This window comes from Gekko japonicus, unplaced genomic scaffold, assembly GCF_001447785.1.
Source record: "Gekko japonicus isolate JY-2015 unplaced genomic scaffold, Gekko_japonicus_V1.1 scaffold2560, whole genome shotgun sequence".
NCBI classification, from domain to species: Eukaryota; Metazoa; Chordata; class Lepidosauria; order Squamata; family Gekkonidae; genus Gekko; species Gekko japonicus.
This window is the reverse complement of record NW_015177093.1, coordinates 70,783-96,969: the sequence shown is the minus strand read 5'-3', so window position 1 is coordinate 96,969 and position 26,187 is coordinate 70,783. Positions and strand designations below refer to the sequence as shown.

General features: G+C 40.5%; 2 protein-coding genes across 2 annotated transcripts in view; one reads left to right on the top strand and one right to left on the bottom strand.

The window, feature by feature from the left end:
* GPSM2 (G-protein signaling modulator 2) overlaps positions 1 to 10,840 on the bottom strand; it is a 64,203-nt gene extending 53,363 nt beyond the window's left edge. The window contains exon 1 of the mRNA XM_015428274.1: positions 10,667 to 10,840. The gene's annotated coding sequence lies outside the window, so the exon portion shown is untranslated. The remainder of the gene's footprint in view (positions 1 to 10,666) is intronic.
* Positions 10,841 to 15,651: 4,811 nt separating this feature from the next.
* Positions 15,652 to 26,187, top strand: part of AKNAD1 (AKNA domain containing 1) — a 26,640-nt gene continuing 16,104 nt past the window's right edge. The window contains exons 1-6 of the mRNA XM_015428271.1: positions 15,652 to 16,662; positions 19,874 to 19,933; positions 20,766 to 20,907; positions 21,046 to 21,188; positions 21,291 to 21,350; positions 22,637 to 22,770. Coding sequence (XP_015283757.1) covers positions 15,652 to 16,662; positions 19,874 to 19,933; positions 20,766 to 20,907; positions 21,046 to 21,188; positions 21,291 to 21,350; positions 22,637 to 22,770 — 1,550 coding nt within the window. The remainder of the gene's footprint in view (positions 16,663 to 19,873; positions 19,934 to 20,765; positions 20,908 to 21,045; positions 21,189 to 21,290; positions 21,351 to 22,636; positions 22,771 to 26,187) is intronic.

Below are 26,187 nucleotides of genomic sequence, written 5' to 3'. Positions count from 1 at the left end.
AATCATAGGATTCTTCTGCAAATGGAGCAGATCAAAATATCCTCAATGAGAGAAGGATGAAATTAGGCTATGGTAGTGCATGCAATTAGGACCATTTCCACAAAGTTCTCCCATCTTTCTCAATCTTTCTCAACTTACTTTACTGTGAAGTTTTGGGAAAGATCACCACAAATCCTACACTGACTGCCATGTATGTGGAAAGGTTTGGATTTTCCTGGTCCTGCAGTCATTTTTACTTATTTTTATTTATTAAGCAGATTTTCACCCCATTTTTCTGCCCCCACAGAGCCACCAAAGTAAAATATCATCTTAAAAGCCATTCAAAGCAACACACAAAGACATAATTAAAACAAGTTAAAACCAAAGCATAAAGTAAGCACAAAACATAAAAACAGCTAAAACACTACAGAGCAAGGAGGCAGCACTGACAGAATGCTAAGAGAAATTTTTAAAAAGTTTGCACTTGCTGGTGGAAAACAGTAACAGGAGGGGCAGATGAATCTTCCTGGGGGGAAAGTTTCAGGGTTTTTGTGCCATGATTGAGAAGGCCCTTTCCTGGGTTGCACCCAAAGCAGGCCATCTGAAGAAGACCACAGTGGAGTAGGCAGTCCTTCAGATATGTTGGTTCCAAACCATATAAGGCTTTGAATGTCAGCACCAGCACCCTGAATTGGGCCCAGAAACAAATTAGGAGCCCATGTAGACAGAAGAAGAGTGGAGTGATAGAGTCCCTATGACCCACTCCTGTCAACATCCTGGCTGCAGCATTCTATACCAATTGAAATTTTCAAACACTTTTCAAGGGCAGCCCTAGGTAGAGAGCACTGCACTAACCTAATCTAGATGTAACCAGTGAATGTACCACAGTGGCCAGATCTTTCCTGCCAGGGAAGGGCTGCAGCTGCCTAACCAGTTGAAGCTAGTAAAAGGCACTCCTGGCCACAGTTGCCACATGTTTATGCAGCAGTAGGACCACATCCAAGAGCACCCCCAGATTACGGATCTGTTCCTTCAAGGGCAGTGCAACCCCATCCACAACAGGTGACACCTTAAATTGGTGACTTTCTGTTCACCAACAGCACTTCTGTCTTGTCTGGATAAGCTTCAGTTTATTAGCCCAGATCCACTCCAAAACTGTCTCCAGGCACCAGCTCACAGTTTCTGCAGCCTTGCTGGGATCAGCTGGAAGTGTGAGACAGAGCTGAATGTCATCCATCTATTGGTGACAACACAGCCCAAATCTCCAGATGACCACACCCAGTGGTTTCATGTATATGTTAAGAAACATAAGGGATAAAATGGAACCATGAAGGACTCCATAGCCAGAGGCCAAAAAGCTGAGCAGCAGTCCTCCAGCACCACCTTCTGAAACTTATCCTCCAGGTAGGACTGGAACCACTCCAGAATAGTGCCTCCCAATCCCAGCCTGGAAAGGCAGTACAGAAGGATACCATGATGATGGTATTGAAAGCTGCTGAGAGGTCCAAGAGAATCAACACAGACTCATTCCCTCTGTCCATCTCCTATCCCAGGTCTTCCACCAGGGTGACCAACACTGTTTCAGTCCCATAACTAAAAACAGACTGGAAAGGATCTAAACATTTTGCCTCATCACCACTACAGAATAAACTTTAAGACAAGCTTTTGCCCATGTCTCTTCAGATTCATCCCACTTGGAAGTGACTGTGTCAACCTTTCAGGTCATTCCCAAAGTCCACCAGGGCATCAATAGAAGCACCAACCATATCAACAGGAAAATCACCTAGAGCCATCGGAAAGCCATTCAGATCCATCCAGTGTTGAGGGTGGATCATTTTAATAGATTTCCCCATACCTGCTGTCATAGCATCCATGTAAGTCTAAATCTAAACAAACAGTGATCTGTCCATAGCAAAGGAACTGTCCTCAGTTTCCCCACCGTCAGGCAGTGTTCCTTCTAAGCTGAGTTAGTGTGAGCCAGCTCACAGGTTTTTAGCCTCCAGCTCACACATTTTTGTCTTAGCTCAGGAAGGATGGCTCCAGAGCAAACTAATTTATGCTGTAGCCAAATTGCTCACTCACAACTTTAATGCCAGTAGTTCACAAAGTAAAATTTTTGCTCACAAGCCTCCACAGCTTAGAGAGAGCATTGCCCTCAGGCCACATTCCTCCCACCCAAAACAAAATACCAGATCAAGAGTGTGAATTGCAAGCGTTTTAACAGTTCTGGCCACACTGACCGTTCCACATAAGCACTAGCACTTTATAACAGATGGCCGCCACATTCTACTTTTAATAAGCTGTATTTTGATATTGTACTGTATTGTTTTAGACCTGATATTTTGTATTAATTGTATACTGGTTTTTAACTACTGTAAGCCGCCCTGAGCTGCCTAGGCAGGAGGGCGGGGTAAAAGTCCAACAAATAAATAAACAAACAAATAATGTGTAGGACCTGTAATTACCTGAGACAGGCTCATAGTTGTCATGAAGGCCATAAAATTCTGAGCTGCTCCCAACAAGTTAGCTTCAGTATAAATGTTAAACTCCCCCAGAACCACCAGCCTAGGATGTGGTTTCACACCATCTGTGAAACCACATCCTATCAGCTCAGGTAGGGAGACTGCTGGGCAGTGGGAAGGGTGGTACAGAATCCTGTCTCACACTCCAACATTAAGTACACAGCCTCAAAACCATAAGTGTCCTGGACCGGGCATCATGCTAGAACAGAATCCTTATAGACTACAGCAACATCACCTCCCCGCCTGCCATATTTAAGCTGATATATCAACAAGTACCCCAGAGGACACGATTGGGAGAGGTTAACCCTTTGTCATGAGCGACAATGACGGCGCTGAGTCCCCACCTGAGTTGGCATCTTAGCCAGAGGCGCCTGCATTGCCAGAACCAGAACCTGGCCCCTCTGACTCCTCACAACTTGATAGCTTGCCAGCGCTGGAGCCTGCAAATCCTGCACCTGGTCCTGCAGCAGCCGAGGAGGCACATGTGCAATCCAGGAGCCCACCTGACTTACCTCTGCAGGTGGTTCAGCTAAGTGAGCAGCTCCACAGAGACTTAGCCACCCGCCATCGAGATGCACACGAGTGCCGAGTCCTGAGTATTAGCAGGAGCGCTGCCGCTGCCATGGGAAGCCCGACCGTATATAACTCCCACTCAGGATTGGGCTCTCGTGGAAGCAACAAGTTACCTCCATGCGTGCCTTGCATCCACCTTTGGCTCCTGTCCTCAGCACCCCACTCTGGCTCGGATTCCTGGCTTCCTAGCCCCTGCTTTGGAGTCACGATTTGGCTCTCGCTCTGACTCTCCTGGCAATGATCTTGGACTGGACTTGACTTCTGCCTCTCATCCCAAGCCCAACCCATGACACCCTTCCTCCTTCCTCCAGTCAAGTCTCAGTGATTAAATCCTGCTTGGCTGCTGTTCTTCCTGAGACAGATCAAGCATTTAGCAGCAGGATTTTATAGCCTGGTGGGTTGTTGATATGGTTACCAACATCATGTTGGCTGGAAGAAGAGCTAGAAAAGGCAACAGCACACATATGTCTGCTGTTCCTTCCCCTTATCAGCCTGCTCTTCTCCCACCGCCATATCTCATCCTACCCCCCACACTATGAATTTTCCTTGTCCCATATGGTAGCCATTTCCTCCTGCTACCAGGGGGCTTCTGGGTTGAATACTGCTACAGTGTTATAACAATCTATGTATCAGCTTTCTTTCATTTATTTATTTATTTATTTTAAAAAGGCGAGCCTCTAGCACCTACCATTGTGGAAATACAAGGGGAAAGGCATATCTTCACAATGGAAAAAGGCACTTTGTTAAATGAAACCTGGGAATTCACCCTGTTACACTTAGTATTATAATAATATATTGATATAATATGAAATTGCCAATTTTTAAAAAAATGTGAAAAGACCCAGTGGTTTGGGAGAAGGGGGTATGGCTGCTGCTGCAGGACAGGGAACCTGCTATGTGGAAGTCTTGCTGTCACTGTGCTGTATTAGCAACTGCACTAGCAACTAGGAAACCACGTAAGATTATTTCCATGTGGAAACCCCCAAAGGGAGGACCTTTGGGAGAGGGTATCTTTTTAAGTTGTCAAAGTAAGCATTTTCCTCCATAATTCAGCTAGGTATGGAACAATCCTTCTCCACCATCTGTGACTGGCCCTGTTTTGCTGCCCTGCTGATGAGCATAGCTCTGCTCCCTTAACTAGCAGAGGAAATAATTTAAAACTGAAGCTATAAGACTGAAGCTATAATTTGTAAATATGCCTTGGCTTTTTAAAGTCTTCAAAATATTCACTTTAAGCTTACAAACAGACTTTCTTTTCATCATTTTAAGGGTTTCCAAGATCAACAGCTGTAAGGGGAAACTGCACAAGAAAAACTGTCAAGCATGCAAAGCACAACTGAGAAAAGGAACCAAAATGTTTCCTAAACTTGAAATGAACAAATCTTGAGCCTTCTGTATCTAAAAATGTATTCTATATTTTCAGATTGCAATGTAAATTTGATATATCAGTTTACCATATTTGTAAATGTGCCAAGTTCACCAGAATTTGAGCCCTCTCACAATTCAAGAATCAGCACCTTATCACCACTGAACAGAAATTATAACAGCACACAAGCTGTCCAAGTATGTAACTACACTCACACACACCCTATATTATAACACAGATGTTATTGACAACTACCTGACTCAAGGCATTATGTTAAAACATCCACTCCATTAATGATATGTTACAAAATGTTTATGACTTTTCTGGCCATAAAAATACTTTGTACATTAAACAAACAACAGAAATTGGGCTTGACTTCCCAGCTCCTACACCGCCTATTTGTTTGCCTGAAGAAGGTAAGGACCCTGCCAGAGACAGCACTCCTTTCTCACTTTATGAACCTAATTCACAGAAATTCAACATTGAGATGGACTTACATGCAGTCTTCCCCAGTGATTCACACTTGGAACTGGAAAGCTCAGATTCAGAATGGAGAGTTTTCAGAGGAATGTGAAAATTCTGTAGCATCACAGCAGACTCCCAATAGTTGCATGCTGAGTGAAATGGACCTAGTTCAATGGAATGAATTAGCTATTTTCTTCTTGACAATACTCCAGAATATGAAATGCTTCTCCCCTGGGATACATGTACACATATACTGTATTGTTCTATCTAAATTAGTGCTGGAGGAATTCCAAGTTAACAATAGATTCATTAGTGTCCCCAGAGTACCTCTGCACTAAGACAATATGAACAGTTACCACAGCAGGGATCAATTAACTCTGTCAGAAATTGGCCAGAAATGCACAGCAGAGTCCTCTTACAAGAAGCATGCAAAGGAATGTGGGCTATCTTTCCAACACAGTGAAGTTGGTTGAGGGAAAGGCTTAGACCAGTTGAACTTATTACACTCAGAGGCATTATGGTCATAAAGTTAGAAGTGGGTAGGCAGCTTGTTTGCCACTGAAAATACATTAGAAGTTGTCACCATCACTTATTTTAAAGATCCCTGCAACATGAAAAACAGAGTTACTTTTCTTATAATGTTGCCATTGTTAGATTTCAAAACTGAAATGATGGGGTACAACATGTAGATATAGCTCAATGCACTGAACTGTCACTAAATCCTTGCTTAGCCACAATTCTTGCAGTTGCCTTAATGCAAAACACTGTGTCTCAGCAGCAGATTCCCATGTACAAAATGAAAACAATGGTAAAATACCTCCTAAATGTATTTATTTATTCATTATTTTCAATTGGTATCTCACCTTTACTTATATATTTAAACCTTGTTTAGGGAGCTAAATGTGACTCAGAACAGCTTACCATATAATTTGCCTTTTCTCTGTTTCATCGCCAGTGTGGTATAGTGGTTACGAGTGGCAGATTCTAATCTGGAGAACTGGGTTTGCTTCCCCACTCCTCTAAATGAAGCCTGCTGAGTGACCTTGGAGTAGTCACAGTTCTCTCAGAGCTCTCTCAGCCCCACCTACCTCACAAGGTGCCTGTTGTGGGGAGAGGAAAGGAATTAGATTGTAAGCTGTTTTGTGACTCCTTAGGGTAGAGAAGAGCAGGGTATAAAACCCTACTCTTCATCTTCCACCTGTGAGGCTGATCAGGCTGAGACAAAATGAATGACCCAAGGCCCCTAAAATGAACTTCCACAGCAGAGTGGGATTTAACACTGGGTCTCTCAGAAACCAACATGGTATTCTAACCATTACATCAAATAAGATTAAAAATACAACTCAAAACAGAGGTAAGGTCACTTAAACTCGTTGGGTTGAATACATCCCTTCCATGAACATTGGGGGGGTCCTCCCAACACCTTATCCTTTCTAGTGCTCCCCATAAAGCTGATCCTGAAGATCAAGGGATCTCTAAGAACAATGTATTGGATCTTACTTGAGAATCTATTGCAAGAAAGGTGAACTGAGTTAAAGGGGAATTGTGAGAAGTTCCTAATGCACATATGCACAGGCAGCATGAACATTTGGTCCATTCATTTGTTTATATACTTCACTTATAACCCAGCTTTCTCCCCAATGGGGACTCAGAATGGCTTACATAATTCTCTCTTCCTCTCACTTATCACAACAACCACACCATGAGGTAGGTTAGGTTTAGACTGTGTAACTGGCCCAAGGTCTTCCAGCAAGCTTTCATGGTAGAATGGAAATTCAAACCTGTGTCTCGCAGATCCAAGTCCAACACTCTAACCACTATACCACGATGGACTATACAAGAGCTAGAGTCAACATTTCTGCCGACTTCCTCCTCTTGTTGGAGACCTACACACTCCATCACAGATGGTTTCTTGACCCTCAGGAACAACTTTTCATTGAGCACAGCAGAGCACGCAGCAAAGGGAACAGGTGGTAAACGTCCATGAATGCAGCAAGTTCGTGTTATGGTCCAGTACACTTTCAATGGGCTGAAGCTTAATCATGTATGGGATTGTAGACAAATATGGATAAACAAGTAATATTAGTAAGACTAGAACCACCACTGACTAATCTTCATTTTAAAAGTATGCATAAGCATATGACTGATCATTTAAACTGAACCAATCCATGATTCAGTTACTGAATTACAAGCTTATTTTGCACCACCAGAATTTAAAAGGAATCCTCTCTCTGGCAAGCAAGACAGAACTGCCCACCTCTTCTCCACCTACCTCTCAACATTCCTATAAAATATTAAGAAAGTTTTTTGTCAGTGCAATTTGGCACTTCTGCAAGTAGTAGGGTAGGGCACTTAGCAAATCCTTTAGGATGCTGTACTATGGATTGTGAGACCAACTGAGATCAAATACTGTACTCTGTACTATGTGTTGGGTGATTTCAAGGTCCAGGAAATTGCCTGGGACCCCCACTAATGTTCTATGGACTGGACTGAGACTGGCAAGAGAGTTTTCAGAGAGAGACAACCAAGACAGTGGCTTCACCTTTGAAACTATTTACTGAATCCTGAAAACCATAACTTTCAAACCTAAAACTTTTAAATATAAGACATTCTGGTATGCAACATACAGAATTAATCAGATAACCCAGACAGAGTGCACTGTAATTCTATATCCTGGTTGTCTGTCACAACCCACAAAGGCGGGTGGTTGGCACACAACACAACACCTGAAAAATCCTATCTTGCTGTCAATCAGACTCGTGATGAACATCTGATGCGTTTGACAAATCCAACCCCCTCATACACAGAAGGCGTGAACTTTGCCTGTTATTAATGGAGTATCTGAGGGGAAAAAGCCCCTGACTACTATGGTGTCTCTACAAGTGGCACTCTGTTAAATATTATCAGTGGGTCGGGAAACTCTTAGACATATACTAACTGTCTCTTAGACATATACAAGGGTTCCTGAGGAGCCCGTTAATCCATATGTTTAGAGTACGAGGCTAGTATCACTATCTCTTAAAATGTAAGCTATCCACTAAGCCAAAGAGCAATGTCAGGGCAGTAGCTTTACAAAGTGTGAAATACTGAATACCAGAATAGCTATTAGAATCCAATATATGTTAAAGCCAAAAAGACCAAGTCTCAATTATTGATCAATTCTCCAACACTATGCAGCTTTGATTTTATTGTATTCAATAAAGCCTCTTTAGTAAGTAAACATTACAATTAACAGATTTTTAAAAATTCCATTCTGACAGACAGCACTTTAAAATGCCAAAAGGAATTTGTTCATACTAAACTGTTGCTTCCCAACAGCACCTTTCCCATAAATTATTCCAAACAATTTTTGAAGTTTGTTTAGAAGATGAACTCATAAAAGTAAACACCGTATCTTTTACATATTGGGAATAGCTGAAACCTGGAGACATCGGGAGATAATTTACAGCTTTTTTTACAGAGAAACTGCTTCTGTTGGGAGCAGGGAGAGGTATTGCAGGATTTCTTTTCCAAAAGCAGCCCTTTGCTTTGTACTGACTACCATACAGAAGAGACCCACAAATCTTCAGAATGAACTTTTAGGAGTAGAACGGGATGCAGTAGAAAAGATGGGAGGAGAAAAGTCTGCCTGCGCAAAAAGAACTTTTGAATTGTAGTTAATGTTTGCCAAGCAAAGCAGGACAAATTCTCAGGAACTGGAAGTCAGTACCCAATTTTTACTTTATAGTTCTTCAACAGACAGCAAATCAGTTTAGCTCCCTGAACTTCTAGAGATGTAAATTTTCCCAACGTTTTGAAACCATGGGGGGGGGGGGTCTTGTTACTTTCCAGAAGAAGGCAACATTTGAGAAAAAACTGAAATATATACTCTCAGTTGATTTTACTGCTTTCAGATCATAAAGATATAATTCATAACTTTGCCATACAAAATTATACCATTTGGCATATTGACAAAATTGAAATGAATAAACAGACCTCCAAATTTACCAATTTTAGAAACAGCTACAAACTGCCACAGCCTTTGCTATCTAAGCACACACATTTTTGCCATCCAAGCAGGAAAACATAAAAGGTGTATTATTTGGACTTTTTTTTATACAGTCACCGTATTAAGGCCTACCAGAAGTCTTGTATATTGGGGTACACTTAACACTGACATTTTCCATGCAAACTGTATCTCATGCTTTGTGAAAAAGTAGTTACATTTAAACAATAAATGAATGCTTCATACTCTAGATTACTGTAGACATTTTGTGTAAATAAAACATTTTAGTATTTTGAGTTAGAAAAACACCTTAAAAACATTTAACTCACTTTAAAAAAGAAAATACTTTACTAACTTTTTCAGTGTTCCTCAAAATTTCTACTGGAAACATGGAAAAAGTCCTTGGTAGACAACCTTTCCCCCTGTTTTCCCAAGGTATTTTTCTGAGTCCTTAGATCTGACTTTTTCTGCAATTATTTTTGTACGCTGAATAACACACTAACTCTGTGAAGCACATTATCTGTGTAATCTGAAGGCACGTTATACAATTAAAATGACATATAACCACTGTATAAACATACAAATATGGACACTAGAAGAAAAGAGTCTCATACAAATCAATATGAAACATTAATGTTTACTTTTGACATAACACACAACCCTCATCTGGTGCACTATTACATTATTTGTTTATTTTAATTGATGTTACTTATAATCTGCCTTTCTCGCTGGGATTTAAGGAGGATTACAAAAAGTGAGTCAGTGCAATCAACTGGATGGGACATTCAATAAACAATAAAATAGGAATTGGGTTGTAGTACCAACCAGTAATTCAAGAAAAAGAACTGAAGCAAAGCATAAGTGTTAACATGACACATTAAATAATGCAAAATTACACAGCAGGATCCATCTTACAGCAAACTATACACAGTAGTAGACCACATCATGTCACAGTGACAAAAATGAAGGATGTGGCATTTAAAAAGAACAATCCTCCCAACTACTTCTGTTCAGACTCAATTCCTCTGAACCTTGAAAAAGGTTTTACCACATCCATGCGAGGATTCTTGCAGGCAAGTAACTTCGGCTTTGAAACGGAGATGAGCACCGCAACCCTAGAGTCGGATTCGACTGGCTTTCGAGCAAGGGAACCTTTTTAACTTTAAACACCCAACTGCTAAAGAAGGCAACACAGGCAGCAAGCCTCCTGCAAAGTGCCATAGCAAGCACAGACAAGATGTGCTGACAAAACATCCAAAGTACAGAAAAAAGGGTCCTCCTAAATAGTTAGTACGGGCGGGGGAGAGGAAGTGGGAGCCCGTACAGGTTTTTTTAAACAAAAAAAAAACCTGGAAGGGCCTTCTTTTTGTTTTCGGTGCTCAGGTGTTCCCTGTTGCTTGTTTGTTTCTTACATCAGAAAATGAAAGGCACCCCGACGTAGGAAAAGTGCTGTGCTTGTGTATTCATGCTTAGGAAGACAAATAGATCGCAGTCCGGCGCTTCTGGGAAAAAACTAGTTCCAACCGATGGCCTACCATCAATCGCTGTCCGCCCCCATATCGATTTCCTCAAAATGGCTCCCCATTTAAAAAACCCAAAACCAAACCCACACACATACCCTCTACTCCGACTTCTTCCCATCCTGGGCCAGTCCATCACGCTCTCCTTCTCCATTCCTCACAAATGCTCCCTCCCCGGCCCCCCCCCCCCCCCATGCGCGCGCGCACACACACACACACCCCGGCCATTAACAGACACCTCCACGTCTTAATTTACCAGGCTCAGCGATGGCCCCTCGGCGGGACGTCCCCACAGCTTCCCCTCAGCGCCCCACTTTAGCCACCCTGGACAGCTCGCTGTCCTCTTCGCGCTCCGCTCCACCCCCTCGCGGCACGGCCCTGAAGTCCCTCCGCAACTCACGGCAGCATCTCCGGCCCAACCAGCGGGCTTCACCTTTCTCACCCACGCCCCCCCCCCCACGATTGTTGGGGGTGGTTAGAACGGGAGGGACGCTCTACCTAGTCCGAGCCCTTCCCAGCCAATAGCATCGGGCTTTCAGAACTCGACACACAGACCCACACACACCCTCCTCCGCGAGTGACGAGAAAAACGGCTGTCTACGAGCTCGCGCCCCACAGCGCACGCGCCCAGTTCAGACAGCCTCTTCGTAAGTTCTACGAAGCCTCGGCACCATGGAGCGTTGCCTTACCCTACTAGCATTTTTCGCATAGTCCAATGAAATGGGAGTGAGGGGGAGGGGTTTATTTGGGCCTCGCCTTCTCTTTTTCCGCCCTGGCTGGTGGGTGGTCACGTGGGCATTCACTTGGCTCGGGATTGGCTTCGTGGAGGATGGAGGCGCGGAGGGATTTGTCTCTTTTCCGTCCATCCTTTCTTTTCCCAGTCTGAGGGGGAGGTATCTGAGCAACTGGTTGAGTCTTTGTGTCGACGAAGAGGGCGCTCGTGTAGGTCGTAATATGGAATCTGTACAAAAGGCGCTGGGAGAAGTTGAGGCACCTCTTTTAAAGTTTATTGTGGGTGTGCCCGTACATGACGGGTGGAGGTACTCACGGGTATATAAACACGCTGCGCGATTTTGAGGAGAGATTCGTGCAACAAGGGCACAGTGCAGTTATCCTGGTTGAGAATCCTGCGGGGTTGGGAGTCTGGTGCAAAGTTGAGGTGCTGCTTTTTTGATTGGGAAAAATGTCTCTTATGTAGCAGTATAATTCCTAGATGCACGTTCACCAAGATAAGGAAGGGGAGCTTCCACGTCTAGATGAAGTAAATCTCTGAATACCAAAAGGCAACATCAGGGGAAGACCTTGATGTTTGTTGGCACTCCGCTGGCCGCCCTGTGGAAGAGGATGCTAAACTAGATTAAACCACTGGTCTGATCCCTCAGGGCACCTCATGCTTTTATAATATATACTTTATGCTCCAAGATATCATTATCTACAAAGTTCATATAAACCATTGAACTCCCGGTCTATACCCTTGCCTTGAATAAGTCGGCCAACCACTTATGAGATTGCTAGATCCAAACCCACCCACCCCTGAAGATTTCCATAGTGAACCTCTGTCTTTAAATTAGTTTGAGGAATGTTCAGTAAAGTTCCTATGGGCAGGATAAGGAGGGACAGTGCATGATAATTATAGCTAACTCTGCCATAGGTCTGAATAAATTGGCCGTAGTTCCGAATAAATTCATATTTTTTCAGGGCTTGAGGATGGAGCACACCCATATACTTCTCTTGGCATGTGCTCATCAGAGTGTATGTTGCCAGACACTTGAAACAGTGACAGCACATTTGACACATGGGAGTAGCGTGAATAGGAAGGCACTCAGCACATTTTTAGAGACTTGAGTACCCAGTGGCCTCCAATCCTCATCACTGTATAGGTCATGCAGCTAAATAATGAAGCTGTGAAGCGTCTTTTATGTGTGTTATGTTTACCTCTTTGGATGTATTGATACTAAGGGTACAATGTCAACCGCTTAAAATATCCAGCCTTGCTTTCCTATACTTGGTCTAATGTAAGTATTTTACAAGGGTCTAATCTTTGAGGTCAGGACCCCCACTGCTGACATATGGCAATTTGTTGTTTCAGCAGAGGGATGCTTAGGAGCACAGCAAAAAAGGTTATTTAGGCAAGAGAAGGTGTGGAAAGAAGGCAGACTCTCTACCCTATTCCCCTAGGTCCACACGTTTGGTTCACATCTTGAAATGCTAGCTCAGTCTTGCCCTAGCTAGGAGCTGTAGAAAAGAATTCTTCCTTTTAAAGGCAAAAGGATTAGAGCAATCCAGATCTGCTTTGCTTGCCTTACACGGGATGCTTCAGAAAACATTGCAACGCAGGCTTCTGCTTGTGTTGCTGCAGTTGCTGAAAATGATAGGATCAGGCTGTACGCACGTTTCTTCCTTAACCATTCCTTCATTTTGTCATTGGGCATACAGATAAACCCAGATCAGGTAGAGATGAGCTTTTGGTTTCAACAAGGTTCCTTGCAAAAGGATTCTAATTAAGACTAGAATTTGCAAAGAGATCATTATAATAAATTCCTTTGGGAGATTTTCAAATGTTGGTAGGAATATATGATAACCTAAGAAACATGCCTAGAAATTACTAATCAAATATGCAATTTGATTACTAATCAAATATGCAATTTGAAATTACTAATGCAAATATTTTCTCTTGATCTTGGAAAGTAGTCCCAAATGGTGGCCATGAATAAATAAATAATTAGCATGTATCTTCCCTTATAGATAATTAAAAGTCTCCACAATGTGGCCAGAATAAACGTATTTATGACATTAAAGGCATCAAATGTTAAGAAATTCGAGACCCAGTTCCAAATATTTCTTTATGAGTACTGGGGTAAACAAAAGTTAAGTGGAACTAGGTTCAATTTGACATTCACACTAGGATCTGGAAAATGTTGGTTTGTTACTTTATATTCCCTTTGTGATCTTGCACAACAAGATCACAATACAGGATGAAGGCAGAATAATACATAGCAAGGTGTACGGTTGCAGTTAAAAAGATACTGTGCTCTCCAGGTTTGTATGTTCAATATAGGGTTACACCTGATGTAAGTTAATATCTAGGATCTTGTTTGGTGTCTAAATTCTGGTGGAGGACAACAGAATGCCTCGTAAGAATTGCTGTAACTGTACTGGTTGTCTAGAAAATTAGCCAAACATTTGCCTGTGGTACGTAAGTATAAATACGGGAGCATTGTTGATTTAACTATTTCTGTTTTTTGTATGTGTATAAGAATAATGAAATACAAAGAATGTTTTGTGCAAGCAAAGTTGTATGCTGAAAGAGTCTATAAAAAACAAACAGCCACCTTGAAAGAAAGGTTTTGAGCATGGTATTTAATGGTATTTATTCATGATTTCCTGTTGTTTATATCCAGTTACCAGAAGTTTAACCTTACCTCAAAGCTGTTCAGAGTTTAACTGTATATATAAATAACAAAGCATTAAATGTTTCTGAGAAGTTTATATTAATTAAATATAACATTTCTAGTTGAATTCTAAACATGGTGACAGAGTTAAGTGCTATTATGGAATGTACTTCCTAAGTATGCTTAGGACTGTTGCCATTATTGTTCGTTCAGGAAAAAGAAGCTAAATTTAAAGAACTACATTATGGGTCATCTTTAACTACAAAAAATATGAATAATGCCATGTAAAGCAAATGGTATTTGTGAAAGTTATCTGAAAAGCATAACTTAAACTTAAGGAATTTTATATTTATATCCCCACTTGTTTTCTGAATATAAAATTGGATCCAGCCACCTTTTCCATTCAGTTTTATCTAATTCTCCTCTTTCCTATAGTCCCCATCCAATGTGGCTTTTGTCCATATAGGTTCCATGATGACGAGCATAACTTTTGGTGATCAAATGGGACCCTCCCTTCCCTTTTTCACCAGCAGATCCAACCCACTGTCTTTAGCAAAGAGATGCATATGTTGGCCATCTAACCAGTCTAAAAGATTTGATCATTTGACTGGTCAAATCTTTTCATATCGTCTGTTATTTTTGCAGCATTAACTTTATTACAACAACAAAAATACTTCAATCATCAACCGATTTCATTATATTAATTATAAAAACAAATTTTGTTATACTAATTATAAAAACCAAATTAATTGTTTTTGTGAGTGCAATTAACATTTAAAGATTGTAATGAATGTATAAATTTTAACAGTGTTTGGTAAGCTTTATACAAATATGAACAATTGACTGTACAGTTCTCCTAGGCTTTGATTCTAGAATATCAGGATTCACCTGCAGTTTCATCTTTGAAAACAAAATGAAAAAGAAATAAAGCTAAGTAATGGCAGTTAAAAAGATGTGCTGAGTAGGCAGCAGTGTTCCCTCTAAGCTGAGTTAGTGTGAGCTAGCGCACAGTTTTTTAGCTTCCAGCTCACATATTTTTGCCTTAGCTCAGAAAGGATGGCTCCAGAGCAAACTAATTTATGCAGTAGCCAAATTGCTCACTCACAATTTTAATGCCAGTAGCTCACAAAGTAGAATTTTTGCTCACAACACTGCACAGCTTAGAGGGAGCATTGGTAGGCCTTCCATCCACTCAGTAGCATTCTTCATGGAATATATGACAATATTTTACTATGGCCAAATGAGAGATAGTCAACTGACCTGTTCTTAGAGTTAAAAAACTGTTGGCAGTGGTACTGGAAGGTATTTTCATACCACATTTTGAGTATATATAACATGTATACTTTTTTGCCAATATAAGTGCACTGTTACATAGTACAATTTGCAAACATGCCATAAAATAAGGGAATTTTACTGTTGTACAAATATAATAGTAAAGAATCTCTTCATAAATGTTAATATATTTTATGATAATAATCAACTTCATCTACTTAAACTCAAAAGTTCTGTTGCAACTCCTCTATGCTGCTATAGGCATAACTTCATTTTAGATCTCTAAGTAATCCCATAGGCTTTCATTGGATTTGGAGACTGTCTCCCAGTCTACATCTCACTATAAAAATGTGAACTTTGGAGAGGGGAAAAAGAAAGGTTACAGGTTTTTAAGACTCTTGATGGTACTATTTTACATAGTTATAAATGTATTAAAAGTGTGCATGTTCTCTCAAATCTTGCAGAATTTGAGATTTGACATTCAGTGAAAGTTTTATGATCAGGATATAATGAGTATGTATTGTAGGCAAAGAAATTCGGACAGTGTGAAAACTAAGTGAATGAAACATTTCTTGATATGCTTGACTACCCTGAGGACAATACCGATGATGAACAAGAAGAACTGCCTTATGATGATGATCTGCAAAATGTATATCCACATAACTGTGATTCGCAAAATGTAAAAGATTTCACTTCTATAGAGAACACCTCTCAAAGTTTGTTCCCTTTGCCATCTCTACAAATTAGCAATAATTCAGAAGAACAATCAAACGGTCACACACAACTGCATCAAAGAACAAAGATACATCTACAATCATCTCCAAGGAATAATGGCACTGAAATTGCTATGGCAACAGAGAAGGAATTACCATCTGGGGATTTTAACTGTTCAGGGACCAATCCACATTTCTCCAACTCAAACATTTCAGATGTCCTTTTACGTTACTTTCCCAAGGAAGAATTATCAAGTTCATGCCAATTAATCGACTGTGAAACTATTCCAGAGATATCACTTACTGAAAGTTTTGATGAAACTATCCTAAATAAAATTAAAATGTCAGAAAATACAAGGATCTCTTCTCCCAAACAAAAAAGTCATCTTGGAGAGATACATAGAGAAGAAAAATGTGAATCAATTGATAAAAGTTGGGATTTGATAGTAGGAAAGCAATCTGTTGTAGATGAGAGAATGAATTTCAGTTGTGTGAGAAAAGACTGCAAAGAAGACAATCCACAATTGGTAACTCAAAAGGAAGATACAATGAATGAAGTGTTAAAGACAGAAGAAGAATACCAAGAAAAAAAATGTTTTCTGGAAATGTCTGGTTCTTCTCATAAATTCAGATATGGTCAACGTCAGGTTAATTATCAGCTTCCCGATTTCTCGAAGGTTGCTCCAAAGGTCAAAATACCTAAAGGAAATAATAAATGTACACCTGTGATAAAGAGAACCAAATCTTCTCCAAATTTGCTTGATAAATCAATAATTGTTAAAGACATTCTAGAAGAAATGAATTATTTGGATTGTGTTGCAATGAAGAAGCAAGAAGTGGAAATGAAAATTCCTGAATTTGACCAACAGCTAGAGGTAGATGTGATTTTGACTTGTGTGTACTACCAATAGTTGTTAAAATGCTAAGTGCAGTCCTGTGTCTTTTTACATAGCAGAAGCTGAGCCAGCCATTGATGTCTGTAGATACAGATTTCGAGTCACAGGCTGTAATGCTAGACTAACTAAAGTAATCAGTTTCAACCAGGCATGTCAAACATACGACCTGTGGGCTGGAACTGGCCTATCCAGGGCTCTTATTCGGCCTGTGAGCAACTGTGCATCAAGTCCCTGTATGTAGTAAGCTGTGCATTAAGTCCCTGTATGCTGTCCCAGTGCTAATGCATAGTGGGCGGTAGAAGTGGGAGGGTGGGCATCAGGGAGATACTGCGAGGAAATACTGTAGAAGTGTTAATGTTTTGAGCATGTTTGTATTTTGAGTAAAAAACGATATTGTTAATTGGGTTTGCCTGTGTCCTTTATAAAGTTTATATCTCTGGTACCTGGCAATACATTTGATGGCACACATGGCCTGGTCCAACAAAGTGACATTTATGTCAGATCCAGCCCTTGTAACAAATGAGTTTGACACCTCTGGTTTAAACATCAGTGGGTCCTTTCAGAATAGGTGGTTGAAGAATGCATACTACACATATGATGAAGAATCAATGAATAATCTTTAATATGGTATTATGCAGTACTAGGAATAAGTCCTGTTGTGGAAATAAATGAGCTCTAGAAAGAGGCTCTGGATGGGGGCCCTGGCCTTAGGCACTCAGCGTCAATTTGCTGTTGTGACCTCAGCAGGGTATAATGACAGTCCACTGTTTTCTCCAGGGGAACTGATCTCTGCCATCTGAAGAGCAGTTGTAATTCTGAGTGATCTCCAGACATCATGTAGAGATTGGCAACAATGGTTCCCCAGGAGGAAGTTGCTGGTTCAGAGGGTGAAGTCTGTGGCATTGTAGCTGTCTGAGGTCCCACCTCTCCTCAAACCCCACCCTCTCAGGCTCTATCCCACAAATCTCCAGGAATTTTCCAACCTGGAGGTGGCAATCCTATCTCCTTCCCAGCCAACCATCAGCCTACCTTTATCTGCCCTCTGACTTCAACTTTCCATCTCCTCCCCACTTGCAGCCTTTACCTAGGAAAAGTACATTCTTTCTCTGCAGTGGGGACCCAAGCAGGAGGGAAGCGACCTCAGCAGGGTATAATGACACAGAGTCCACCCTGCAAAGCAGCTGTTTTCTCCAGGGGAACCGACCTCTGCCATCTATAGAGCAGTTTTAATTCTGAGTGATCTCCAGCCCTCACCTGGAGATTGGCAGCAGTGGTTCTCCCGGACAAAATAACTGCTTTAGAGAGTGGACACCAGTACTCTTGAGTGGCAGTTGTTGGGCCAATGGCTCATAGAGTGCACAGTACAGCTAGTGGGAGAGCCGGAAAGTGCCAATTTGCTGGGCTTTTATGTGTTTGTGTGTGTGTGTACATGTGTGTGTATTATTAGAATAACAGGATTTGTGGTGTTTTGCTGCCTTCAGGCTTCTGCACATATTTATAATGCTTGCACACTTGCTGGAAATAGATATAGTACACTTACTGGGAAAACTTCTATCAGTCTCAGCTTTCCAAATATATCAAGAAAAATAGAAACATTGTTTTCACATATGATGGAATACGTATTTCCCTAGTAATACATCTGTGTATATGTGTGCAGGGAAAACATCTTGTGTTGAAGACACTCCTCAGTATAAAACTTAGGTTTTTGGCGCATAATATAAATTCTAGCTGGGTGCTTCTGTGCTTTTCTAAAGCCCAATCAGAAAATTTCTTTAAAATAAATGAGTCTGATTAATCAGATTCAAAGATTTCTATCCTAATTGTGCCTTAATCCAAGTCTGTGGCTAATGTTCAGAGAGCTACTTTAGGCATCCCCAAAAGTTTGCATGGTTTTTAAACTTTTTTTTCCTTTGACTAGCAGACACTTGAGCTATATCACAATTGGTTGGTGAAGTTCCCACAGTTTCCATGGCAAGTTGCCAATTTGACATGGAGGGAGAGGGAGAAGCATAAGGCAAAGCCCCCTTGAGCACATAAACATGTTTAGAACCTTGTTTGTTTAAATAATCAGGTGTTTTGTTGGTTCATTTGATTGTCTAAAGGTTATTTCAGAGAACCAAACTATTGGTTAAATTATTTGTACTATGATTTCAAGATTTGCACCATGATTTCAAAATTTTTATATAGAACTTGCATCTAGAAATTTGCTTACTTGTTTTGTAGTTTTATATGCTTTGCAGTTTTAACATTGATATTTGGTTCATTTAGTTGCATTTAGGACTTATAAGAAACAATTGTTTATTAAAGTTCTTGAAGATTTCTTAAATACCTAATTCAAATTAAAGGTTATATTCAGCTCTCTAGAGTTCCTTGAGTCTCACTTCCTGATTTGCTTCTTAGTCCAGCCTCCAAGATACCCTTTCCTCACACTTCCTTTCTGCCTAAAAAATATTTCCTCTCATTTCTCTGGCTCTTGTATATATTTTAGCACCACTTTCCAGTTCTCTGCCTTTCTTTTCCTTTTGTGTTAATTCATTGGCTAGGATCCACAGAAATTAGTTCTATGAATCATTGGTTTGGGGGAGGCAGATTGCTTTTAAAAGTGAGTGGGAGTTTCAAATGTAATTTGTGATAATGGCATCATGGTCAAAGTTACTCAAAGGAAAAAAATGAATGAAAGTGCTCTAAAAATAAAGAGTAAAGAAAAACAAAAACTTCCCATGTATTCGCCTAAGCCACTTCCAGTTTAGAGTTTCTTCTACCGACCCTAGCCTGAGTTTCTTCTACCGACCCTATTTGAACAATTAAAAACATTTAACATTATAAAATAATTCACTAAAAACAAACAATATGAGTACTTTCCTCAGATCTTTCAACCTGCCCATCATTCATCCCTCTGTGCCCCTCTCATGCCAGCAACATGCTGTCTCTCATAATCCTAGTCTCTCAGTAAATTTTTGCTAGCCAGCATTGTTTTCTACTTTTTTCCTCAAACCTGTGCAGTTTCACATAATTCTACTAAATACATATTTCTCCTGGACAGTTAGAATGAGAATATGTTCTGTGTAGTAGCTCAGCAAATGTTTGGGGGCTGTGAGGAGGATGTGGTTCAAAAACATTAGGCAGTTTTTAGCATTTTCTGTATATGATTATGATCATTTTATCTTTATTGTATCTATTAAAATAACAGTTGCTGACAAAGCAAGCTGAGGCTCAGAATCGTATTGATCATCAACGATTTAATGCTAAGGTAAATCTTCCAGTATATGAAATCAAATATTTTTATTAGAATACCCCTTTTTTGAAACCAGAAATGATCCTATTGAATCTATGGGAAACCCTCAAAGTTTCTAAACTAGAAAAAGATTTGATTATGACAGTGTTCACGGCAGCAAAGAACATAATAGTAACAAAGTGGAGAGAAGATGGTCCCCCCATGATTCAGCTCTGGTACACAAACTTGTGGGATTATTTTATTATAGAGAAAATCTCGGATGACATCCAAGGCTCAAAGTTGCAGGTCAATGAGTCATATGCAGTGAATAAATGGTCCCCGTTCCTGAAATGGAGACTCAAGCATAAAGGACCTTTAGACCCTGATATTTTAACTAATTTCAGCTTGGTAATGGCAGTTGAATGATTGATCTTTTTAAGGACTGCTTAATTGATGCAGCTTTGTTTGTTGTTGTTGTTTGTGTTATGTGTTAAGCCCATTGTTCATTTTAATGTTAATTGTACCTTCTGTTTCTTAATAAAAATTATATTAAAGGGGGGGAAAGTGAGGTATGAATTATACTAGGTACAGTGTATATAAAGTTCTCTGCTTTTACTGCTTGCTGAATACAGTGCTCTCTTAAAGTATGTGCATTGGAATACAGTGTTGTATGTTGGTTTAAATTTGTGGTTATACAAGCAGCATCTTATTCCTTGACCATCTATGAAAATGCCTAATAATATTTCTTAATTTGAGCACATTTTTATTTGTAACTACTAATACTGAAATATTGAGTAGGACAGGAAGAGAAAGGCAAGTGAATGGTTGTGGATATTGATTTTGTTCTTTCCAATGTATATTTTAACAGATGCTTCCTAGCCCAAATTCTTGCAGTCCTAAACTTGGCATTAAAGCAAGAAGTGGTGGAATAACTTCTGAAATGTCTACAGTTCCACCTGTTACAGTTCCTGTGAAGCCCATGCTTGGTTTCTCTCAAACTTCTGTTTCAGGTAACTCAAACTAGATATCCAAATAAAATATTATTGTTCTAGATTCTTGTTCTTGCGCACTATAGTCTTCTGTCTAATAAGGGGGAAATTGACACATATTCCAGTTCTATTTTATCCCTTTTTCATTCTGTTATATAGAACTACCATCTAGAAGAATGGTCTTGCCATTACCATCAGCCGGTGCATCAGCTGTGAGTCCTCCTCCTTTATTGCAAAAAGCAACAGAAGGAGAAATGTTCTCTCAGATGTTAAAGGAACAGACGGAAGAGCTGAAAACAAAAGTAATATGAAGTACTTCTGTCTTCAATAGCTATGTGCAAATCAGCATCCCTTTTAATGAAGCCTCTAAATTCTGCAATTAAATTAATTCCTTTTTCTTAAAGGTAGAAACGTTTTCCAAATATATGGCACAAGATGTGCTTCCCCTTGAAGAACGCCATCAGGTAAATGAATTTTGTGGAGGGAGGGAGAGAGAGAGAGAGATGAATTGATTGGAAGATTGTTCTGTTTGATGAAATTATATTGTATTGAATAATAAACTATTTTTATCATGTATAATGATCTCATCCTTCTGTAACTCCCACTTAACCAAAGCAATATGCCTGGAAATTACTGGTCTAGATAATTCAATATGCAAATGTTTCCACTGAATCTTAGAAATACTCAAATCAAAGACACACTGTTGGCTGGGACTCCTCTGTGTACATGAAGAGCTCCCTGAGCCACAAAATTCATTTTGTTCAGTTCAGAGGTGAACAGCTCCATTTATACATTCCTTTGTGTCATACTTTCTCCTCCACTGAAATGAATAGGTCAACCTGGATCCAGGAGCTCCATCTTTATAGAGAAAGTGAACATAGAGCTCTGAATTGGGCACTACTGTATTAAGTGTAATGTAAAAAGAAGGCAGGTAATTCAGTTAACTATAAAAGCTGTTTATCTGCTGATAAATGGAAAAATCAGAATTGACTTTAAGGAATGAGTTTCAATCCATCACATGCTGAGGTAGTCATCGCTTTGGCAGCATCTAAAATGTTGGGCCAGTTTTAAAAGTTTAATGTTATCTTGTATTGCATTGATATTGAAGGAGTTGCTGTAACATATGGTTAAAAAATCCCAGTGGGTAGCCATGTTACAGTGCAGAGTTACACTGCCTAAGACCATTTATTTTCAGTGGGATTTGATTGGAGTAACTCTGTATAGGATGCACAGTTGATTTGTAGCAACCAAACAATAAAAAATTGTGCCACCTTAATCAGTCTGGTAAATGTAGGAAACAATCCTAAGCAGGTCTACTTGGAAATAAGTGCCATGTTATATTTAAAGGGGCTTATCCCCAGGAAAGTGTTTGTAGCATTGCAGCTGTAGGGAGCAATTCTAAACAGTTCTACTCAGAATTCTACCCAAGTCTATTCAGTGGGAGATAATCTCAGGAAAGTGTTCTTAGGACTGCACTAGTAAGTGCTCTACAAATGAACAAGAGTAAGGAAAATGTATGTAGAAAGTTTTTAATTGACAAACATATCTATGCAAAATTTGAACATATGCACGGTAAGCATAGTGACTGCTCAAAACAGCATAGTACATGCTCGCTAGACTTGCTAGGATAATTTAAGAGCTGTAGTATGAGAGCCTATGATTAAGGATGATAATGAATAATAACATCATTTATTGTAAAATTATCAAATAATAGGAAACTCATATACTTTATTATATTTTGTCTGTAAAGATATTAAAACTTTTAAAAGAGTATCTCGACCAACTGGAATGGAATTATTTAGACACGAAAGAGAAACATTGTGCCTTACATCTCCAGTATTACAGGCACTCATCAACAGACATTGGAGAGTTTGATCCTGACAGGTCAGGTATTTATTTGTTTAATAATACAGCCGTTAGTAAATTTATATTTACAACATTCCAGTTAGAAAAATATTATAAAACACAACAAAAAGATATATAGTTTTTTGAAATATACTTTCAATCACTGATCTCTAAAAATACTTTGCAGTGTTTTGTCCTATGTAAATCTCTGAAGTAAAAGTGGCTTAAGGAACATAGCTAAGACCAAGGGTGTCAAACTCATTTGTTACGAGGGCCGGATCTGACATAAATTTCATTTTGTTGGGCTGGGCCATGTGTGCCATAAAACATAATGCCAGGTACCAGAGATATAAACTATATAAAGAACAGCAGCTGGTAAGCTCTGAGTTGGTGTATCCTAGCTGCAAGGCCCCATGGGCTGAAAGGGGGGTGCAAAGGAAAACCCACATAGGTGGACTGGAGAGGCAGCAGTGCAGTGCTGGGTAGATGCTCCCATGATGCTGGACTGTTGCAGACAAGGTTGTTCTGCTGCGCTGAAGCCACAATGGAGTGGCTCCACCGACTCCCCCCCAGCATTTCCTCCCTTGCATCAGTTGCTTGCGGGCTGCACAAGAGCCTTGGCATGGTCAGATCCGGCCCCCGGGTTTTGTTTTTTTACACCCCTGGCTAAGACTGTTTTCAGTATTGAAACTATTATTATGAATATAGAAGTACTTTAGTGTGCAGTGCCCTTTAAATGGGTAATTTATGGAACAACCTTGTATATGATAGTAATATAGTTAAATATAGATTTCCAAAATCCATTTCTGCCTCACAGCCTTTAGAATGTTTATCCCCTAACCCATGGTGGAACAATTCATTATGAGGTAAGGATGTTGTTCCCAATGTTAATGCAGGAGTTAGAAAGGTCACTTGCCAGGTTTTCTGCTCACCCCCCTGTCCCAACACACACAAATATGGTGTTTGGAACATGAATTCACTGAGGTAACACACAGATCTGGGATAAGTTGACAAGTCCTCTTTTCGATTAAAAATAGTTAAGTGGCAGGAAGCAGAGAGTAGGTATAAACAGACAATTTTCATAATGGAGGGAACTGAACAGTGGGGACCCACAAATAATGGTATTGGGACTGGTGCTAATTAATTTGTTAGCAAATTATTTGGAATTGTTGGGAGCAGCATAGTGGCCAAGTTTGTAGATGGCATTAAACTATTTAGGATGGTAAAACCCAGGGCAAATTTGAATAGCTACTGGAAGATTTTTCAAAATTGGGTGGGTGGGCAACAATGTGGCAAATGAAGTTCAAGTGGTGTAAGGTGATGCATACTGGAACATGAATTCTTATTTTAAATATATGCTGATGGAATAGGAACTGGCTGAGAGTGAGATTGAAAGCGATCTTGGGGGTGTCCGTTTTATGGCGACACGCAGGCAGATGCATCTCCCGGACGTCCCGGGGATGCAATCTGCACACCAGCGTGTAGGAGGGGGTGCGATGGGTCACGACCCACCTGGAGCCTTGGTAAAAGGCTCTTAGCCAGGGGGCTTTTGAGGGGCAACCTCTTCGCCGGCACGATGCCTGCCACTGAGTTTCCACATGGACGTAGCGTCGCTGACCGGGTCAAGCGTTGGAGATTGGGCGAAAAAACCGATGCCGAGTGTGGCCGGTTGGCCGGCAACGAACTGTGAGTCGGGTTGAAGCAAGCATGAAGAATTAAAAAGAAACCTGCCCCTCTAAATGAACGACGGAAAGCGAGTGGGGGAGGAGCCCCTCCCAAATGCAGAGATGAAACACAGAAACAAAGCGGGGGGAGCGGAAAAATAAGCATTTAAACCTGTTTTAAGAGACTTACCAGAGCGCAGATAAGCGTTTGGGCGAATATCAGAGACTTTAGCAACTTTCAGAAAAGTAAACAAATCCAAAAAGATGGCGGGGAAGAAACCGGATAAGGACAAACTGTTGAAAGCTAAACTAGTGGGCAGTCCTCGAACGGAAGAGATCACTGAGCTTTCCAGAATGTTGGCAGATTCCTTGCGCCCTCTGCTGGACGAGATGACTAATATTAAGCAACAATTGGTCAGAGCTTGGCTTCACAGCAGCTACAATTGACTCAATCTTTAAAAGCAACGAAGAAAATGATGGAGAAGGTGAAGGAAATGGACTCCAATACTAAAAAAGTTAAGAAAAAGGTGCAAAAGCTGGAAATGAAACAAGCTACGGAAGAGTCACAACTGCTACAGCTGCAAATGGAGAAAGCAAATTTGGTCCTACAGTTCCAAGGGGTCCTGGAAATTAAAGGAGAGAATCTGAAGCAACAGCTGAGTGAAGCAATAACCCCAATGACAGATGTGGTCTACAGCTCCTATTCCTTATACATCAAGAAAAATAATCTGCCTGGGGAAATAGTTGTCAGATTCTCGAAGAGACATGTGAGAGACTCTATTTTGAAAGCAACTACGGGAACACCCTTGAAAATTGGGGACAACAACATCAGGATTTTAAAAGACATCCCATTTGACATAAGACAGAAGAGAAAGAAATTTAAAGAACGAATCCTTTTTCTACAAATAAATGGCATCAGTTACAGATGGCTAATTCCAGAAGGAGTCACTTTCAAACTCCACGATAAAAAAGAAAAGATTGACTCTGTTCTTAAAGCACGATTTTCTGCTAAAACAGACGGGGGAACCAGCTGAGGACAAGAAGGAAGAAGAAGAAGAAAGCATATCTGAGGGCGAGTTAGGCTCGGTGTCTTCTGACGAGGACTCTCTGTATGAAAAGGGGGCAGCTGCCCCCAAAAGTCCATATAAATTGAGGATAAGAAAAGACAAGAATAAATAGTGGCTGAAGGACTCTGATTTGTGCCTGAAAATTCTGAAATAACTTTAGGATGCTCTGGGGATTTCTTTAAACAGTTAAATGGTGGCTAAAAGATAATTAACCTAGCATAACCGACTATGTTCAATGTATTATTAGCATTTTAGAATAACATTGAGATAAGCTGATGTATTGATCTCCTTCTCTTAGGTTTTTAGTTAGTAGTGGGTCTTTTTCCTTTTTCCTTAGATGTAGTTCCCCTTCCTATATTTTCAGTTATAGTTTGTAGTTTGTGAAAAAACCAATTAAAAACTCCCCTTAGGGACTTCCGGTTTATGGCGGCGCGTTAGCAGACTCACCTCCCGGACCTCCCAGGGGTGAAGCTGTGCTCCGGCCGAAGGAGAGTTTGCGCAGGCTCGCCACCCCCCCAGGGACCCGGCTGAAGGGGCCCTGGCCAGGGGACTTTTGAGAGGTCGCCTCTTTGCCAGCGCAATGCCGGGGAATTGAGGCACCTCTCCGTCCCAAAGGTTCTTCGTGCCGCAAGGCCGAATGGACACAAGTGACGCCGACCGGGGCAAGCGCAGGAGGTCGAGTGGCAGAAATGATCATTAAAAGAGGTCTGAGGACCAACTATGAA